This window comes from Muscardinus avellanarius (assembly GCF_963383645.1).
Source record: "Muscardinus avellanarius genome assembly, chromosome: 3".
In the NCBI taxonomy this organism is placed as follows: Eukaryota; Metazoa; Chordata; class Mammalia; order Rodentia; family Gliridae; genus Muscardinus; species Muscardinus avellanarius.
This window is the reverse complement of record NC_137788.1, coordinates 51,616,592-51,637,258: the sequence shown is the minus strand read 5'-3', so window position 1 is coordinate 51,637,258 and position 20,667 is coordinate 51,616,592. Positions and strand designations below refer to the sequence as shown.

General features: G+C 38.6%; 1 protein-coding gene across 1 annotated transcript in view; it reads left to right on the top strand.

The window, feature by feature from the left end:
• Window positions 1–20,456, top strand: part of LOC308260811 (uncharacterized protein C1orf87) — a gene marked incomplete at both ends in the record, with an annotated part of 82,422 nt that extends 61,966 nt beyond the window's left edge. Inside the window, 4 exons of the mRNA XM_080692358.1 lie at window positions 4,953–5,005; window positions 10,425–10,504; window positions 13,934–14,141; window positions 20,296–20,456. Coding sequence (XP_080548484.1) covers window positions 4,953–5,005; window positions 10,425–10,504; window positions 13,934–14,141; window positions 20,296–20,456 — 502 coding nt within the window. The remainder of the gene's footprint in view (window positions 1–4,952; window positions 5,006–10,424; window positions 10,505–13,933; window positions 14,142–20,295) is intronic.
• Window positions 20,457–20,667: the final 211 nt, after the last annotated feature.

Here is a 20,667-nt window from a genome sequence, read left to right as displayed (position 1 = left end):
AGTTACAACTGGAAAATTAAATATTCCTCTGCCAGGAACTGATCGAATAAGTAGACAAAATATTAATATAGATTAATTAATTAATTATTAATATAATAAAATATTAATAATAGACAATTTGGACTGTATTATCAAAGAACTTAACGCAAGTGTCAATTACAGAATATTCTATGCAATATCAATGCAAATTCTTTTCAAAGTTACATGAAATATTGAAAGATAAAACATATTATGAGCCATAAAATCAAGTCTCAATACATTTAAAAGAATTGAAAGTGTGTAAAGCACACATATCCCCCATATATACAGATTCTACATCCAAGGGTGCAACATTCATTGATCAAAAATACTCAAAATGAAAAGCTATATTTTTACTCTGTATAGACATCATTCTTGTCATCATCCCCTAAGAAATGCAGTATAACAGCTATTTATATAACATTTTACTGCATTAGGTATTATAAGTAATCGAGAGATGATTAACAAGAGGCTTGTGTAGGTTCTATGTAAATACTAAAACATTTTATATCAGAGACCTTAGCATGTATGGATTTTTATATCCTTGAGGGTTCCTGGAACAACTCCCCTCAGAGGCCAACGGAGGACTATATATTCTCTGAGCACAACAGGATTAAATAAGAAGTCAAAACCTTTTTTAACAATCCTATTTATCTCCAAATATTATGAACCTAAACATAAATAATCCATGATCAAAGAATTCACAAGGAAAAAATAATTGTGTGCGTGTGTGTGTGTGTGTGGTACTGGGGGTGGAACCCAGGGGCTTTTCTACCTCCAGGCTATACTCCCAGACCTATTTTATACTTTATTTGGAATCAGGGTCTCACTAAGTTGCTGAGAGCCTCACTTAGTAGCTGAGGCTGGCTTCGAACCCGTGCGATCCTCCTATCTCAGCCTCCTAAGCACAGGGATTACAAGCGTGCGCCACCATACCCAGAACTAAAAAATATTTGAAGTAAAGTAGAATGAAAACATGATATGTAAATAATCCTTGGCTTCTCGTTTTTCTCACATTTCATATCTAATTCACCAATAATGCTTTAGTAAATCAACTCTACCTCCAGAATATGTCCAGAATTTGGTCATCTCTTGCCATCTTTATTTTAACTTGTCTACACTCCATCCAAGCTATCATTATCTTTCTCCCAGATTAAACATCAGCCTCCTTACTAAACTCTGTTTCTAACTTAGTCTCTAGTCAGTCCTGAAATCAGTCACTGTATTAATCGGTTTAAAACCTAGAAAAATTCACAGCTTGCTCTGCTCAAAACATTGAAATGTTCTTTATTTCGCTCAGAGCGGGGAAAAAGTCATTATAAAGAGTTCCACATGATCTTCTCCCCATAATTTCTCTTATCTCCGCCAAAAGCCTTCCTTGCCCATTCTGTTCCAGTTACACTACGATCTTTGTCTTTATCAGGTAGACCAGGCAAATAACCACTTGGCACCTGACCTCTGAATGTTTTCTCCACCTAGAATTCTTTATCTCCAGAGTCCTTGTGCCAGCTCCCCTACATTCTTCAAGCAATTTTCTGACTTATCATGTATACTGCCATTATGTCTCACTTTAATACACAGAGATTATATAAAGTACCACAAAACAGGCAGAGCCATTGTTTTATTTACTCATACATCCCAAGTGTCTAGAGCAGTGCCTTCCACAATAAATATTATAATAAATATTTACATACTCTATCCAAATTAGAAAAAGAAGAGATCTTAGAATATTCTCAGGAATTACAGCACATGAATTCTTCTGAGTCCCTAGTTCATGGTCAGATTGAAAATGTCCTCTGTAACCATCCCATCAAAATCGGGTTCTTTGTGCTGAACACTCTCATTGCTCAATCATTTTGTTTCCCAGTGCCACTATTTATAATTATGTATTTATTTGTGTGATTTATTAATTTAATGTCTGCATAGTGATCTCCATATAGGCAAGGAACACGACTGCTTCTCTCAATACTATACTCCCAACATCTAGCCCAGCACTTGACATATGATAGGTACTGGGAGAAAAAGCAAGTATCAAAGCTTACATTATACCTAGTAGATAGTAGAAGCTAAAGAGATACTCCAAGAATCAGGATTATAAGAACAAGAGAGAATAAAAGGCAGGTAAGGGAAAGTTACTCATTATTCTATCAATATTAGCAATGTTTGGCTGTTTTTGTGCAGATCCGAAAAGCATAAAACTTTTTTATTCACCTGTCTTTGACCTTTGAATATTCAAAGACATTGAAACCATGAGAACCAAAGAAAAATTGCATTTTTAAGAGATAAACCTGTTTCATCCTTAAACAGTCATTGGCTAAAGCTTCTTCTGTTGAATTAAATCCATTCTGTTAAGGGCTTTGTATGCAAACCTATATCCTTAAGGGATTAAAGATGCAATTTAGACACACATTTTAGGAGCTGAATGCACGAATCATTATTTTAGTACATATTGTCCATTAATCTGCTGTTCAATTGGGAACCCATTTGGTATGTGGCTGCTTGCTAATTAGAAGGATTCTAATGCTGAGCTGCTTCCTGATTAAATGTCCTTTAGAATCAATAAAACATCAGGAGGGATTATGGTGATGTGGGATTAGCCTCATCTAACCAAATAAAATGAGTTGCCTTCCCTTCTCAAACTGTCATGTTGCAAGAGCTGACGAGAGGAGCAATTTTGTGAGCTCTGTAACAAAGTTGTTTTATTTTTTTTTTTAACATTGAGATTTTGTTTTTTGCCATTTGACTACCAATTAGCAGAGACATTAGTGAATGACTGCCAGGGTAAGGCGATTTTGAGAAAGACTTGATTACAATTTCAAATCTCTACTCTGAATCACCCTTATGTAAAATGAGTTCAGGTTGTGTTCGATGGAAATTATTATCCCTGTTCTTGGCCAGGGACACGGAAGTCAGAATTCGCATTTAATGTTTCTGTGTGACTTTGTAATAAATGGTAATTAAGGAGGCCAGAGAGAGAACAGGAGGGAAACTAATGCTCTAAAATTGTATTGGCAAAATTAAATGCTTCAAACCAGTTTAAAACACATGCATGCCCGCCAAATTGTGCTGGGGGGAGGGAATAAATAATGAAGGCACTGTGGAAGCTTCGTGAATAGAGTGGAGCAATTGACACAGCCACAAGTAGGACTTAGGAACACATCTGGCCCATTATTGAGAGTGCAATTAGGTTGAAAAGGACTGGTTTTGCTAATCCCAGAAACAACCAGAGGATTTCAGCAGATAAAGCAAACATGAGGTGTCTGCTTCAGCAATTACTTTTTAAAGAGAATAGGAAAAGTGTTATTAGCAAAGTGCTATTAGAGATGTGGTGTGATCTGCCTGTTGCTGGGCCTTGGAAATTAGACCTGGTTTTTCTCTTTCACATAATAATAATGATGATGATGTTAATAAAGCTATTACTATTATTTATAACCAACATTTACTATGTTCCAAGAAATGTTCTAAGTGCTTTTTAAGTATTAGCTCTCTTAATCATTATACCTGCCCCATGAATTGGGTACCATCTTTTCAAATGGGGAAACTAAGGCACAGAGAGGTCAAAAGTTATATGTAACTAATATCTGAATTCATCAACAAGGCTAAGTCAAATGCAGGTTCTCTAGCTTTAGATTCCTGGCTCCCGATCACAACACTAGTGTGACTTGCCTACAAGTCCTACAATACTCAGAAGCTTATAGAATTGTGGCTAGGCACAGGGGTTTGGGGCAAACTGCCTGAGTTCCGCGGCCAGCTATTATGGTTTGGATCTAAAATGTGCCCCTAAAAGCTCATGTGTTGAAACCATGTTCCCCAGTGCAGCAAGGTTCTGAGGCAGGGGATGGCTGGAGGAAGTCAGGCATGGAGATTGAGAGGAGTTGTGTGCTGTTGAAGACTATATCTGTTTCTGGTCCCTTAGCGTGCTTTCTCTGCTTCTTGGCTGCCATGGGCTGAGCAGATTCCCTCCACCATGTCCTGCCACCATGATGTTTCTGCCTTGGAGCATGCTGACTATGACTGAAACTGAAATCATGAGCCAAAATAAATTTTCCTTCTCTATGTTGTTCTTGTCAGGTATTTTGGTCACAGAGACACAGCACTGACTAGCACATAATTCTTAGTATATTTGGGCCTCTATCACAAAACATCATGGACTGGGTGGCTTAATTAACAGGCATTTTTTTTTTCCCTCACAGTTCTGGAGTCAGATGTCTAAAATGAACACACTGTCAGATTTGGTGTCTGCTAAGAGTCTGCTTTCTCTTAGACAACCTTCTTACTGTTACCTCACATGGAGGGATGTGTGCTGGGATCGCTCTTCAGCTTCTTTGATAAGGATGCTAATCCCACTCACAAAGTCTCTGACTCATAACCTAATTACTTCTCAAAGGCCCCACTTGCTAATACGTTGGTGATAAGAATTTCAATATATAAATTTCATTGCATTCAAACCATAACGTGGTGCTTTAAACTAGTATTATCCCTAAAGGCTAATGGGCTTCTAAGAAGCCTCCTTCCTAGATGCTTCTCCATGTAGCATCTTCTATACCCCTCAGATAAGGTCCAGAATTACTGGATTCTGAAGGTAATGGCTATGATTACTAAATTCTTTATATCATGGGACTTCATTTCTGACTCTGGAAGTCTGGACAAAGCCACTATTTTATATAATGTTTCAACTGGGGTAATTAAAGGTAATAAAATAGTGTCTCAGCACTATTTTATACGATGTTTCAACTGAGCTTAGTGGGATTTGTAGGAACTAGCAAAGTGAGAAATGGGAGTATTTCAGAGAGAATAAGCACTATATGCCAAGATAACAAGGCAAGTACTGAGATTACTGGCTCTCCCAACCAGTATCAACTTGGTGCTCCTCTTCTTATTCTTCCAAGGCAATGATATTGATTACCAGTACTATGTTTCCTTCTCATACACAGATGGCAGAATTTTGTGGAGTTGCTGAGCAGGGCCTCTTCTGATTTGCCTCCAGGTGAGTGCCATGATTGTGTTTCTCCTGAGAAATCTCCCATTCCCAGTGCTATTCTTAATTATTTTGCTTCACATTTACTTTCTGGGCTTCCTCTCATTTCTCCCAGAAGTATCAATGGCTTACCATTGAAGAAAATATAGGAGTACAAATTGTTTTAATGGCTATTCTTTTTTTCTTTTATGATTTTTTAATATTTATTTATTTATTTAAACTGGTGCATAACAATTGTATAAAATTGTGAGTTTTATTGTCATATAGTTATACATGTACATAATATAAATTGAACAATGTCATTGAATGGCTATCTTTTAGACAAGTTGGATCATAAAAAGTATGATTCTCCAAGTTTTATTTTATCACAAAACATTCTGTAGTGGTAACCCTTTAAGTTATAACCCTTTAACATAACATACTTACAGAATAAGTTGGTATCATTTATTAGAATTTCAGTTACACAGTACCTGAGGATTTATTCTAATGATTTCACAAAAAAATCTCCAAGATGTATCTGTGTGTATTCATGTGTATGCACATGTGTGTGTCTAGTGTAGGGTATGTGTGTGTGTGTGTGTGTGTGTGTGTGTGTGTGTGTGTAACCATTTAAAAATGGAAACAATGAAATGATTCTTCACAGACCATTTAAATTAAATTACAGTACAACCAATATGTAGTTGTAAAGTATGACTGGGCTGCTACAGGAAGATTTCCAACACATGGAGGGGTTGTGTGCTGTTGAAGACTATATCTGTTTCTGGTCCCTTAGCGCGTTTTCTATGCTTCTTGGCTGCCATGGGCTGAGCAAACATATTATTAAGTGAAATTATTCAGATGATTTGGCAAAATATTTATCAATTACAAGTTTTAAATATGACATGTGAAAAAATATGCATCGACATTAATCCGCTGTTGCAGTTTCTCTGTTTACTAGAGTCATCAGCCACTTACAGATTACCCTTTGAATCAAGATAACAAGGTACTGAGAGAGAGATGAGGAAAAGAGAGAGAGAAAGAGAGCAAACTGGGAGATGGATATGTCAGTCTGTACCTAGGTGGAAAAACAGAAACTTTACTAGGTATTTCAAACACAGGGACTTCACTACAGGGGACTAGTTATACAAGTATCACAAGGTTAACAAAGTACCAAGGGAATGGTAAATGCATTCATTTCCCAAGGCTGCTGTAACAAACTACAGAAACAACAGCTTCTTTCTTGACTGTCCCAGAGGTGAGAGCATGCAGTCAAGGTGTCGCTGGAGCTGCTCCTTCTGAAGAATCCAGGGAAGAATTTTCCTCCTAGTAGCCCCAGGCTCCTCTTGTTACCATATGACTCCAGTCTCTCTGCCCGTGTCTTCATGTACCATGTGACCTTTTTCCATGTCTTCTCTGTGCCTCAAATCCAAATACTGTTCTTCTTTCTGTTTTAAAGGTAATAGTTACTGCATTTAGGCCCCACAGTATTCTAGAATGGTTTCACCTTAACTTGATTACATCTGCAAAGACTGTTTCCACATAGAGTCAGGTTCACAAGTACCACTAGATAGGACATGAACATGTTTTGGAAGGACACAGTTCAATCCACTACAATGAGGTAATCCAGACCTTAGTCACCATAAGAAGCAGCTTCCATCCTTAATGTTGAGGGAACATAGAGAAAGTCATATTAAATAAAAATGTAGGAGCTCTGCCCCTTCATTGATGGTTCTAGGATCTCTATGCAAAAGCCAGTTTCCTGAAGAAAGAATTCCAGAAATGCTACATAGCTGGTTTCAGAGTGCCACATGGTTTGGAGCTAGGAGGGTGGCTGTGACTCCTTGTTCCTTTGAAGTCAGCCTGGGCTAGACTCTTCTCTGGGCTGTGACTCGAAGGCACTCCACACTCCTGCCTGGAGGCCTTTGCCTCTGCTATAACTGTTTGCTCAGATGCTCTTTCCAGGATATTTTTGTGACTCACTCTCTTCTTTCTCTCCTGCTCGGGTCCTACTTGATTGTCACTTCTGCAGAGACCTTGGGTGAACTCCCTATGAAGTTAGCAGCTGCCATAACTGCCTCCCCCACAACTGGCATTGTGTGTACAGCACTTGTCAGAACCTGCCATTATTGTCTGTGTCTATTTATTTGTTCTTGACACTGGAATGCACCAGGAAGAGAATCTGTTTGCTCACTACGTGGCCGTAGTGCATAGGCCAGTGCCTAGCATCTAGTAAGAAACTTACTCAATGTTGCCTGAGTTGGAAACATAGACCTGTTTCTTCCTCTGAGGTCTTAAACAGGTAACTAAAATTTTTGTTGCCTTACCTTTTTCACCTGTCAAGTGAGGATCATTTATATCTCACCAGGTTGTTCTTTAGCTCATGTGGGAAATGTTTGTCATTTATAGAGACTTGATATAGATTGGTTCCCCATTCACAAAAGCTTCAATGAGTAGATAGGATGAGAGCAGAAGCTTTTGTTTAAATCAGGTGTCTGCTACACTGGTTTCAGTTTAGAATCACATAGGGAATTGTATTGAAGTGCTGATCTGGGCCCCCCCCCACTCCCTAGAGACTGTGATTTAATTGGTCTGGTGTGACATCTGAACACTGGTGATTTTTAAAACTCCCCAGGTGGGTCTAGGTTGCAGCCGGTGCTGAAGACCACTGATTTCAAGTCATTATTGGGGGCAGACAAGAGTGCTGGCTGTGTAGCCATCAGAATCAGCTGGAAGCCCTGTAAAAACCCAGCCCTTTCTCACACCTGGAAATCTCTAGAAGCCAGCTTGGCTTCTTTCCTACAGTACAAATCTTCAACTGGCAGACTCGGCAGATGGTTATTCTTTATCCATCCTGCTGTATTAGAAAAAAAGAAGAAATAGAGCTCTGCATCAGATCTTTCAAACAATTTTTACATACGTAAACCATTACCTTTTTATATGCTATCAGCTCTTAGGAAGAAGAGAGAAAAAATAAGGTACTGTGTATTTTCTCTTACTGAAACTTGTGAAAATGCATATAGTAGAAAGGAACTGTACTAGGGCAAAGTCTAGGTTCTAGAGCTTGTTCTGAAAAGGACAATGCATTTAACAGTGTCCAGAAAAATACCCAACATATTTAATTAATATTAGGTCTGCTTCCATAGGGAAATTAGATTGTCTTAAGGTCTTACTAACCAAAGAGCAAATTAGATTGTCTTACTAAACCAAACAACAAATAATACCCTGTACTGAGCATCTTCTCTGTGTTAAGTATTTTATGTAGATAATTTTTATCTCACTATATTACTGCAAATTGTTATAATTTCACAAATGAGAGGCTTGATCTGAGAGCTTGCAGCTGGCAAATCAAGCTGGAAAAATCGAGGTTGGAGATCAGATCTGTCTGACACTAAAATTCATATTCCTGCCCTTCTGCCATATACATCTTTTAGAAATCCTTTAACTATTCATCTCTATGATTAAGAGCTATTTGAACCCTTTGAACCTGCAATAAACAGAAAGCTTTTCTTTTATATACTGGGTAAGATAATCAAGGGCCACTGCTACTAGGTGATGATGTGTTTCCATGACAACTTAAACTTTCAACAGATCGCATAAGATCTGCCTCAGGATGCTGCTCTTATGAGCTGCCATTATGATCCACAATAAGCATCTATTAAAGTTCACTCTTTATGGCACCTGAGTTAAGTATGGAAGGGCAAATAAATACAGAGAAACATCTCTCCTTTCCAAGGATTAGAAAAACAATTTGGAGAAATGAACTGAATACTTTGTAGTTTTATTTTCCAAACTCTGAATATAGGCACATTCATTCATTCAATAAGGATGCACTGAATAGTTATTCTAATGCTGGAATCTGGAACTTCAGAGAAGAGTATGAAATCACATTGTCTTCTTCAGCATCACAAAAATGGAAGAGCCAGGAGTTGTGGCTCACATTGATAAGCCCAGTTTTTGAGAGGCTGAGACAGGAGGATCACAGGATCAAGGCCAGCCTCAGCAGCATAAGAAGTCTCAGCAACCTACTAAGACCCTTGTTTAAAAATAATAATAAAGTGTGGGGGTATATCTCAGAGGTCAAATGCCCCATGGGTTTAATCCCCAGAACCACACAAAAAAAGAAATAAATTAAAAGAGAAATTTGATCAAGGTTTGTAGGTACAATACTAAATGCCCATACAACAAAAGGCTTTTAGATATGACATGTAAATTATTTATGAAAATATTCTGACCTAGATAGAATTATTATTTAATATTATTGAGCCCTTCTTATGCCCCAGATTCTTGCTTTACACCTTTTAGCCTACACTTCTTGTCCTTTTAACTTCCCCATAACATGTATATGTCATTATGTCCATTTTATAGAAAAACCAAGGTTTGGAGAGGTTAATCATCTTCCCCAAGGCCATGCAGCTAATGAGGAAAAATAGGCAAAATTCAAACCAGGGGTTCCGGCCTCAGAGCCTATACTCTCTTTCACAACCCTGTGATGCCACCTTCTAACTTTGCTTCAAATTTATTGATTGAATCATTTTTGTTGGAAATAGACCAAACTCAGAAATAATACAGATTTGTCAATGATATATTTGAATTATGCCCTAAATTTTAAAGCCAAGGCTCCCAGAAATCTGTGCTGTGTGATTGTCATAGAGATTTGCAAAATAAATAAGTCACCAAGTCAAATGGAAGGTGCTAAACAATGAATGGGTATCTGTAAAAAGCCTTTGAGAACTATGGCAGAAGGTGGGCATCTGAAGCAAATCCGTTCTACTCTTGAAGGCAGCAGCCTGAAGCAGAGTGCCTGGACAGCAGAATGCTCTGGGTGATGGATGCTGGTCCACATCTTCCTATACAGAACCTCCTGCCACTGAAAGAAGCATAGAAGAGGAAGAGAATAGCTGTGCCCGCTCCTGCCTGGAAAGGGTGGCAGAAGTGCCTGCTTCTAAAAGACAGGTTCATGGAAGAGGTCTCTACACTCTCCCCAAGCGATCAGAGCTTTTTGATTCAGGGCCTTTGCACAGGCTGTTGTCTTGGCTAATCTGGAACCCTACACTCCAGGGCACCACCAGCGGACCTTGTCCTGGATAACTCCCACTTATCCTCCAGTCATCAGTTTGTCCTTCTTCCAAGGAGCCGTCCTGAATGCCCCACCCCTCCTGTCACTGCTTCAAAATAACTTTCATTTTTTTTTAATTTCCCCATGTTTCTTTTATAGTATTATGGTAGCTCGTAGTTGAATAGTAATTTTGAGTAATGTTTTAGCATCTATTTCTCCAAGATGAGGTTCTTTAGGATAGAAACTAGGTTTTCTACTCAGAAATATGTCCTGATCACCTGACATAGTGCCAACGACACAGCAGAGCTTTGATGTTGTCTTGGCCTGGTGCATATGTGAGAGTTAAATTAAGGGACCAAATTAAAACCTTCTATTCCTTTCTTTCCTGTTTAGGGACGAATGATAAGGAAAGCCCTGCCACTACACAGGAGCCCGAAGTCTCTGAGCTATCTCAAAGCAAAGCTAAACATATGGTATGCACCTGTGGGACACCAAATTTGGGAAAAAGATCCTGCTCTTTTCTTCTTTGGTGCTGGGTGGGGTGCTCTCCTGTGGGTTTTTTTTTTTTTTTTTTTTTATCCAAGCCCTATATGTCAGATTTTTTACTTCAAGACTCTCCTCAGGCAGAGAAGGGAAAAGAACAACGAGAGTACAGGCTTGCTCCTATCCTACCGGCTCTCCAGAAATCTCTTACTATCATCTGGTAATGGGCTTGACACTCGCCCCCAAATAACTGTATTGTAGCTGGCATACAGATGCCCTTCCAAAGCTGTGACCCATCCACCAAGTGCCATCAAAATAGACTGGTTATGAAACTGATTTTAATATCTTTATCCCAGCTTCCAGAAACTGAGGGTGACCTGTCCCCAAAACACCATTTTTTTTAAATGTAACAGGCTCTCTGATTTTTTTTTAAATGAGGAAAATAAAAAGAAAAGAAGTCTGGCAAGCTGTTAAAATGAATTTTAATATTCTCAGTATTTAGCCAGGAGACATTGTAGAATTGAAAATCAGCCTGAGTTTTTCTATTGTTGTGTTTTAAATGCCCGGATTAGAACATAATTCATCTCAAAATGACGGGAGGCCTCTTCATGCGCTTCACACGTTGAAATATTTTAGAAAACAGTATCCATTTTGGCAAGCCTCTTGCCAGGCAAGAAACAACAGCAAATGCTTTTCTCCTTAAGTGTTAAGTCTGTTGTGAATAAGATTACAAAAAATATATTTTGCTCTTTTATTTTGCCTCTTATTGGAGGATTTTGTTGCATCTCTGCAATAACTGATTCTTCTCACATTCCTGTGCAGAAACACTCATTGTCCCACTTTTTTAAAGAAAGAGAATTGGAGCAGAGGGTTGATAAAGCAACTTTCCTGTCATCCCGGAGAAAATCACTCATGCCTTTTTTCACTTATTCATTCATTAAACATATCTTCAAACCTACTATATGCCAGACACTACCTAAACCTTGAGGACACATCAGTAGCTATTTCACATGACCCGCCTCTGTGTCTCTGATAGAGGATACTCAGACAAATATCATATGCAATGATAAGTACCTTTGGTGGGCAAAGTAATTGCCTTTTGCCCAGCCTAGGCTGTCAGAGAAAGTATCCCACAAGTAGAATATGACATGGATCCTGAAGAATGAGTAGGAGCCCAACCATTTAAAGTGTAATTGGCAATAAGAACTTCTATAACAGAGAGAACAGCATTATATAGAGATAAAATATCTTCATTTTTTTCAGATTTTAAGTGGCTGGAGAAAAGATGAATATGTAGAGCCAAAGGAAATAGACTGAAGAAATAAGTGAGAAATAAATGCTCTTTTGGACCAAGACAGAAATTTAGACTTTCTCCTGACAAATAGGATCAAATTTATATTGGGCATATCACTTGTTTAAGCTTAATTCAGGTCCACGCAAAGTAACCACTCTCCCTTTTCTTTAGTGATCAGGGATAACTGAACTATCTGAAGAAATATAAAAATATTTAGCATTGGTTTCCCAGATCCATGGTCACTTTTTGTCTCTCTAAAATCATCCACCAAAATGTATAAAAATGTACATTAACCTGGGCAGATTTTCTATTCCATCAGATTTCTAAAGTGGCCCAAAGCTCTCAAAATGCATAAGAATTACTATTCTACACTACTATATGAAAACTTTCTGCTTTTCCCAAAATTGTTTTTATCAAAGTAGAATTCTTTTTTTTTTTTTTTTTTTTTTTTTTTTGGTGGTACTGGGGTTCCTGGAAGCCCTTCTACCTCCTGGCTACACTCCCAGACCTACTTTTACATGTTTTATTTGGAAACAGGGTCTCCTAAGCCAGCGCACGCGGCTGCCTTCGAACCTGCGCGATCCTCCTGTCTCTGCCTCCCAAGCGCAGGGATAACAAGCGTGCGCCACCACGCCCGGCAAAGTAGAATTCTTTTATATTAACTCCTTAAAGTTTATTAGTTGTTTATCATCTATGTGGATATAATAGCACTAAAGCACTTCAGACCAAAGAATTCATCCCAGTCCTCTGTAGCAGCTTAATCTCTGTTTGTTAACCAACTCAGAGTTTGGCTTCTTATTGCAAGTACTACTCTTTAGAAGTGTGAGATTTTCACAGCTCACATATGAGAAGTTTTAGACAAAGGTACAGAATTGGAAAAATTCAGGCATTTGAAAGTTGGGAGATCACAGATGGTATACAAAAGTTAGAGATATAATTTTATGGTAAATTAGGAATATTTTGGATTGTAATGAAGGGACCAAACTCGGCAATCTTAATTTATTTAAGGGATAAAGAAGCTCGTTTATATTACCTAATTACAGAAATGGACTAAAAAAAGGGACTTGGGCACCTTCAAGATTTCCTACCTTTTCTCTCTGCTATCAACTTATCAACTTCATCTCTCTCAGCTGACCAGCTTTTTTTTTTTTTCATTTCTAGTGTGCAGGTAGAAAATCTGCTAGCTTGCATATCTCACACAGAATATGTTTCTCTGTCTCACAACAGAGTCAAAGATTCTAGACAATAGGTTGATTTACCATTTTGTACTAGATGTCCAGGTAGTTCTCAACTATACAGACAGAACACAGTAGCTTTCTCTGCAACCATATGGATTGGTAGGGGAAGGGCATTTCCAGAAAAGTAGAATTGGGAAGATCAAATCATTCGGTCTACTTTCTCCATATGTGTGGGAAACAGGGGAATGGCAGGATGCCTTACATGGCACTTCTGGGATGCATTGTCTATTTTATTTTTAAAAAACACCTTGATTTTGTACTATGCCTGGGGTTATAATACATAGATAAACTAGATACCACTTCTCCACCCTGTTTGTAGCCTGGGGCTCTGCCTCAAGATCTGTGTGATCTTAGTAAATCACTGGCCACTCTCTGGATATCATCTCCCCCTTATTAGCTGAATAGGACTAGAAGACTAGAGGCACTTTAACATCCTTTAAAATGGGCCCCGGAGGCTAAGATAATACCACTATCCCTTCAATCACTCTTTTAACTTGCACTCAGTTTGCAAAAGTATTCCTACTTAGAAATAAAGCCTTCCCAGAAGCCAGTCCCTGGTAGATCCTCCTAGTACAATTAGAATATAATGTCAAGAAAGAGTCTCTTCTAGTTATAAAGTCCTTTACATTGTTTGATTCTGAAATGAAAACTGAATATAAGTGCTGATGTCACTCGTCTCTTAAAAAAAAAAAAAAGTTTTACCATGTTTGCATCCAGCAAAAGTTGGCAGATAGGACCCTACGGTATGATTTGACACTCACCCTTGCTTTCCAAAGCCAGGCCTTGCTATAAATCTTCCTAGTTGTGTGGCCTCATCTTTGGCCAGGAGACTTGAAAAGCTCTGGGAGGTGAAAGTTATGCCAGTGAGATGCTTTTCATTTTGGTAGAAAACTCCAGAAGAGGATCTGAGGCCAGAGCCCACTCCTGCCGAGACTTCAGCCCCCAAAGAGCCTCGGAATTCTTTGAAGATCAGGCCAGTCTCCCAGCCTTTCGTGACTCCAGCCATGAAGAACAACTCTGAAGAATGTGAAATGTGGATAGACAGGTTCAGAAAGCTGGAAAATGCCCTGTACTTGTGTGATCTCAGTAACACAGGTGAAGTATGAGCTGCTTTCACGCTGATGCACCTCTTTGTGTTCTAGTCTTGATGTGGACACCCTATTTTCTTTCCCTTCTTGAACAAATTATACAATTTGTGTATAAGCCATGTGTCTGGCACTGCTCTAAGAACAATCAGAAGATGCAAAGATGAATGAGATAAGAATCCTCCACTGGGTTTCCTACAATCTCTTCAAGTCTCTGATCCTTCCGCCACTCTACTGCCAAGTCTAACCACAATCCAGCTTTATGATTCCCCTAATTAATATACTTCACCACTCCCACCCCTGCTGCTACCGGGATAACCTCCAAACTTCTTAGCAAGGCAAAATCTAGTCCCTGCCCACTTGACCCATCTCTTCTCCAACTGTTGTTATTCTCTCTGAAAATCCCGCCAGTCATAACAAATAGCACACCTTTCCTCAAATGTACTTTGCTATCTCATGCAAGACAGAGGTCTTTTCTAACACTAAGCCTTCCAACCGAGTTGTCTCCTCTCTCTCTCCCCACCACCTGCTAGACCCCTCCTTCACACACACAGTCTTTGACCACCTGGCTAATTAATGCCTAAACATCTTTTATGTTGGAATTCAAGCACTCCTCTGAGAGTCTCCAGACAAATCTAAGCCAACCTTCACCTCGCCACTCAGGTTTCTTTAATATCCATTATCATATTTGATATATTATACCTTTTATTTGAAGGCATATAGCTATCTCACCAGTAGACACTATTCCTTTTTATCCCTGTCATCTTCACAGTTCCATCCAACATTTTTTTGAGGTAACAATAAATGAATGCTTATTTTAAAATGACTATATCCAAAATGAAAGGGGATAACTGCCATTAGATACAGAGTATGCTGTGTGGGCATTCAGAGAAAAGAGGATTCATTGTTGGGATGATCAGGGATTGATCACTACAGATAAAGTGTTATTTGAATACAAAGGAATGAAATATCCTTTTCTGGAAAATGTGCAAGGTTAACCAAGCTAAATGTGATATGCATAGCTCAATGCAAGAAATTCTAGTCTTGATGTGGACACCCTATTTTCTTTCCCTTCTTGAACAAATTATACAATTTTTGTATAAGCCATGTGTCTGGCACTGCTCTATGAACAATCAGAAGATACAAAGATGAATGAGATAAGAATCCCCCACTGGGGCAATTTAAGGGCAATTTAGATAGTATTAAAGATAAAGCTGGAGATAGAAGATGAGACCACATATTGAAAAGTTTTAAATTTTAGACCTGAGAATGATGATTTCACTAAAAAATAGTGATTAGCACTGAGAGTTTCTAAGCAAAAAAGTGATTTAGTGAAGTTTTATATCAGATGGATCCTTGATGTTTATTCACATAATTAAGGAGAAAATTATTTGAACATTACACAATTTATACATTTATCAAAATTTCACATAGTACCTTATAGTTATTACAAATTATGTGTCAATTTTAAAAACTAAGAGTTAAAAGGAAAGAGAAAAAAAGATAAAAATATGTTACAATCTCAGTTAATCTGGGGTACCAGAAAGGGATCCTGGGTAAAAGAGAGCTGGAGAAAAGGAGGACTGTGGGGACCTGGACAGGACATTCTGAGTTTGAAATCAACTTTTACAAAAGTCAGGAGTTGGGGATGAGTCTAATGGGAAAAGGAATGAGCAAGATAGGCCTGGAGGATCCTTATTTGATCTCAAGGCAAACTGAGACCCAGCTATAAATCCTTAGGACTAGGCTGATGCTTCCTTCTCTATCCAGTGTCCACCAATGGTTCAACCAGAAGATGAACCCTGACATGCATGAGTTAGGGACATTTCTGAAGAAAAGGAAATTGAGAAGTTATTAAAGTAACCCTAAGTCTAAGGCTCATATCCAGACTATAAGTGCAGTGATGGTGCTACAAACAAAAAAATGAGTAGACAGAAAAGACATTCCTAAAAAAAAACAAATGCCAAGTATGATGATGAATGGCAGATTATAAACTTGGTTTCTAAAAGACTCCCCAATGATTGAGACTTTCCTCATAGGAACAGAAAAGAACAGTTCTGAAACAAATATAATTGTGTTGGCTTCAGAGACAGATTCTTACAGAACTGACATTCCTTTCTATGTCCTCTTCACTATTTATGCCTGTTTTCTCTATTTCTATGAAATTCATTAGTTCCTCGATGGCCAAGGAATGTGTCAGCCAGATCTGGAAACATCTGCAAGTGTCTCTAATGAGGAAAGACGATTAACTGAGGTCACTCTGCTGGTTTATTAGCCATAGTGTTCAGCAGACCACTAAGGCCCTTCTAGATGCTCAGCAAATGACACCTCTTTTTCCCACAGATGAATCACTGTGCTTTATTATGTGCAAGGAAATATGTGGACCAGGGTGTTCTCCATCAAGGATGAAAGCAGACCATCTATCATCAAATCAGAGTTTCTGGAAACCTACCAAACTTATTCTCTAATGGGGATTGTCAAGAAAATAGCCTTGAGAAGAAATAAGGAATGACTATGATTAACTAGTAATTTTTTTTCTAAGGAAAAAAGTGTAGTTGGGATAAATGTCTGAGCAAATAGTGCACTTGGAATTTGCCCAGGGAACCAAAGGCTAGACAGAAACTATTTTTAAGTTCAAGGAAGTGCAATGCCCAAAAGGACATTCTCTGCTTGGACCTGAACTTCACATACACTTTATCACTAAATCCTCACATCTAACCCATGCTACAGGGATTAGTATCCTTATTTACCAAGAAAGAAATCAAGCTCAATATGATGAAATCATAGCTGGTAGGATGTGGAGCCATAATTCAAGCCCAGTTCTATTTGACGTTCCACTACGGCCAACTGTCATGGCATGGTAGGGAGAACATGAGGTTTTCCTTACTATTCTTTTATCAGAAGTTTCAGATTCACATCTAGACTCCACCACCAATGCTTAAACCCTGAAAGTTAGTGAGTTTCTGGACCTATTTCCTCATCCATAAATTAAGAATGTTAGAGCTGGGCGTGGTGGTGGCACACGCTTGTAATCCACGTGCTTGGGAGGCCGAGACAGGAGGATCATGCAAGTTCGAAGCCAGCCGCACTGGCTTAAGAGACTCTGTTTCCAAATAAAAATAAAAAAAAATAGGTCTGGGAGTGTAGCCTGAAAGTAGAAGGGTTTCCAGGAACCCCAGTACCACCCCCAAAAAAAATTTAAAATGTTAGTAATAAAACAGATGTCCCAAATTTGAGAAAGGATCTAATGAGATAAAAGATTTGAAAGTTTCTTTTTGAACTGTAAAGTGGATGATAGATTCTTATTGTTTGGTTCTGGCTGGAAATGACAACTTTTCTAACAGAAAAATGGGTTGTCAGGAAAACTCAGAAGATAGAAAATACCACAGTGATTTCTTGATAAACTTTTTAACATTAGTTTTCATTTTTTAATTAAAGTACAAACCAAATTTAATATAGCCTAGCAATTTCTTCATGGAAAAATGCATTGTGTGTACTTTAAACATTGTTAATGATACAATCATTATAATTATACCACAGTAGTACTTGACATTAATGAGTACTTACTAGTACTAGACACTATACTAAGCATTTATTATTTTATTGATTTTCACAAAATTTAATTATACCTATTTTAAAGCTGACGATGTCATGCATCCAACAGTTTAAGTAACTTCCCCCCAAAATCTTACAGTAAGAAACTTACTCCAAATCCCATGACTTACATTTCCAGAGGAAGAGTGTGGAGAAATGTCTAGAGGAAGCAAACCTAAATGGGAGGTAGAACAACCATCCAATCCAGGAAATTTCAAAGACATATTTGGCCTACACAAAGAACATGTGTTTGCAGGAAAGGACAGACATTCTAATAGGAGAAATAGACAAGAAACCAACTGAAATAGAACAGGCAATGAACCAACTGGAACAGAGTGAAATAAAATAGAATGCTCACGTGAAGACTCCACCACTCTGTAGCGCATCATTAGAATACTCTCAGAGGACCAGGCACAGTGCTGAACACCTGTAATCCCAACAACTCAGAAGTCTGAGACAGAATTATTGCAAATTTGAGGCCAGCCAGAGCAATTCAGCCAGACCCTGTCTCAAGATAGAAATAACAAAAGGGCTGGAGAAGTAGCTTGGAGGTAGAGTACTTGCCTAAAATGTGGATGTCCTGGATTCCATCCCCAGGGCTTTTGAAATAAAAATAAAAATAAATACCTGTTAGAGAGTGATTCAGAGGGGAGAATCATGTACAACAGTCCTTGCACATGTAACTTTGAAGAGTACCTGGGAGCTTACACTGGGATGACAGGTATCTACCACTGCCCACCTCTACTGAACTAGTAGTGAGTCACTGCAAAACAACCAAAATGCTTCCTCTGGATTCTTTGAGAAAGAAGAAATTTAGTAATCACAGACTGCACATGCAAAGTAAGAGCAACATGTGAGAGATGTATTTTTCATCTCTATAAGAAATATTTGAAAGTGTTTCACTGATGCCTACAGCATGATCTTCACAACTCAATAAACATATTTAGGAAACAATATGACCCACACCTGAAGAACTCTCTCCCCTCAAATTCCATAGAGTATCATAGTGGTTAACCTTGAGTAACCGTGGACAACTGACTCGACAACTCTAAGGCCTCAGTTTCTCCCTTTGTGAAAGAGGATGTTGTGAGAAATAAATGAGTTAATACTGGTAAAAACCTGGGAGCAGTGCTCGGGACATGGTAAATCTTATGCATGAATATTAACCACTATTGTTAAAATTATTGCACTGTGCTTGTCTGCACAACATCTTTCCAATAGGTCAGAGAACTTTTATGGGTAATATTGCCTCCCTAAATCCTCTATATTCCCAAGTACAGTATCTGAACTTACAGTTAGGAGCTTAGAAATGATTTATTGATTTTTGGCAATGCTGAGATATGTACTCAAACTCCCTTTGGTAACTATCAAAAGCCTGTTTAAGCTTGTTGCAGAAAGCATACTGACGTTGGCTTTGGCTTCTGTACCATATGGGTTCCAGAGCATACCCTGTGCTGATATGTATCACTCACTCTATTGCACAGGTTCAGAGTCTGAGCCTGGAGAAACAGAATGATTTGCCTGTGATCACACAGCAAGCTGGAAAGAGTCACAGTAAATGTATGCCCAGAAAGGCATTAAAGTGAGCGGTTTAAATCATGTGTGTTTAGAAACATGTTTAGAAATTACAATAAGAACATATATGAATTACTTTTAGAAGATACCCACCAGCCAGGCGTATGGCTATAATACTAGTACTTGGGAGGCAGAGACAGGAGGACTGCAGGTTCTAGGTTAGTCTCAGCAACTTAGTGAGACCCTCAGCAGCTTAGTGAGACCCTGATTAAAAATAAAAAATAAAATAGAGCTGAGGATGTGGCTTGGAAGTTAAATGCCCCTGGATTCAATTCCTAGCAACACACACACACACACACACACACACACACACACACACAAACACACAACCCAACCCTATCTCTTTTAAAACATGCTTTTAAAAGTTGTATGGATAAAATGGATAAAAAGAAAAAGCTCAAATTGCTTTATAACCTATTTGTGAATTTTATCACACTCCATTCCTTCTCTCTTCTCCTAAGTCACCCTCAGCTACCTCCTGAAAACTATGAGGAATATCCAGGACCATGAACACTTTTTAAGGAGTCACTTGAATTTTTTGCCTTTTTTCATACTTTTATTGGTACATTATAGTCTCACATCATAATGAAGTTCATAGTGATGGTGACATACATGCACGCAGCACTTGGTGACCTCCCCCCTTTCTTCCCACTCCTCTGTTCCCATACAGAATATTGAGATTGACATTGGTATTCTCACATACGTATATAATGTCAATGGAAGTGATTCCTTCATTGATTCTTTCTCCCCCGACCCCACTTCCCCTAAACCACCTCTCTGGCTCCACTAGAGTTTCTCCTCCATTATCTGAAGTTTATCTGGTATGCTGATTACTCCCTAGCTTCTGCATATGAAAAAAAAAAAAGCATAAGAAGCTTAAACTTTCCAAATATTGGTCCTTAGCGTTAACCTGAAAGTCACTGAAGCTAATGTCTGTTTTTCTCTGTTCTCCCCTTCCTCTTTAAAACACTTCCACTGGCCCAACCCAATCACAGGAGTTCTGGAGAAGGAACGAGCTAGACGCCTCATTCACAACTACAATCTCATTTACAACCTGTCTCTGAGCCCTCGGAAAATCGACCAGGCCTTGCGGAGATTCCGTTCAGGAGAAAATATGCTCTTGGAGCCAGCACTGCAATACTTAAAGGAGCTATGACAACAAGCCCATATTGTACAAGCAGATGTTTCTCTCATCTCCCTTAATACCCAGGCCCATGTTTTTTCCAGGCCTGGTGTAGTAGTAGAGGCACTGTCAGAGTTGAGGCTGCCATGGCTATTGTAGACCTGGACTTGGTTTCTGGCTGTGATGCTTATTCATGAACATTTCAGTGTGATCAAGAAAAGTAAATTTTATCTTCTGATGTGTA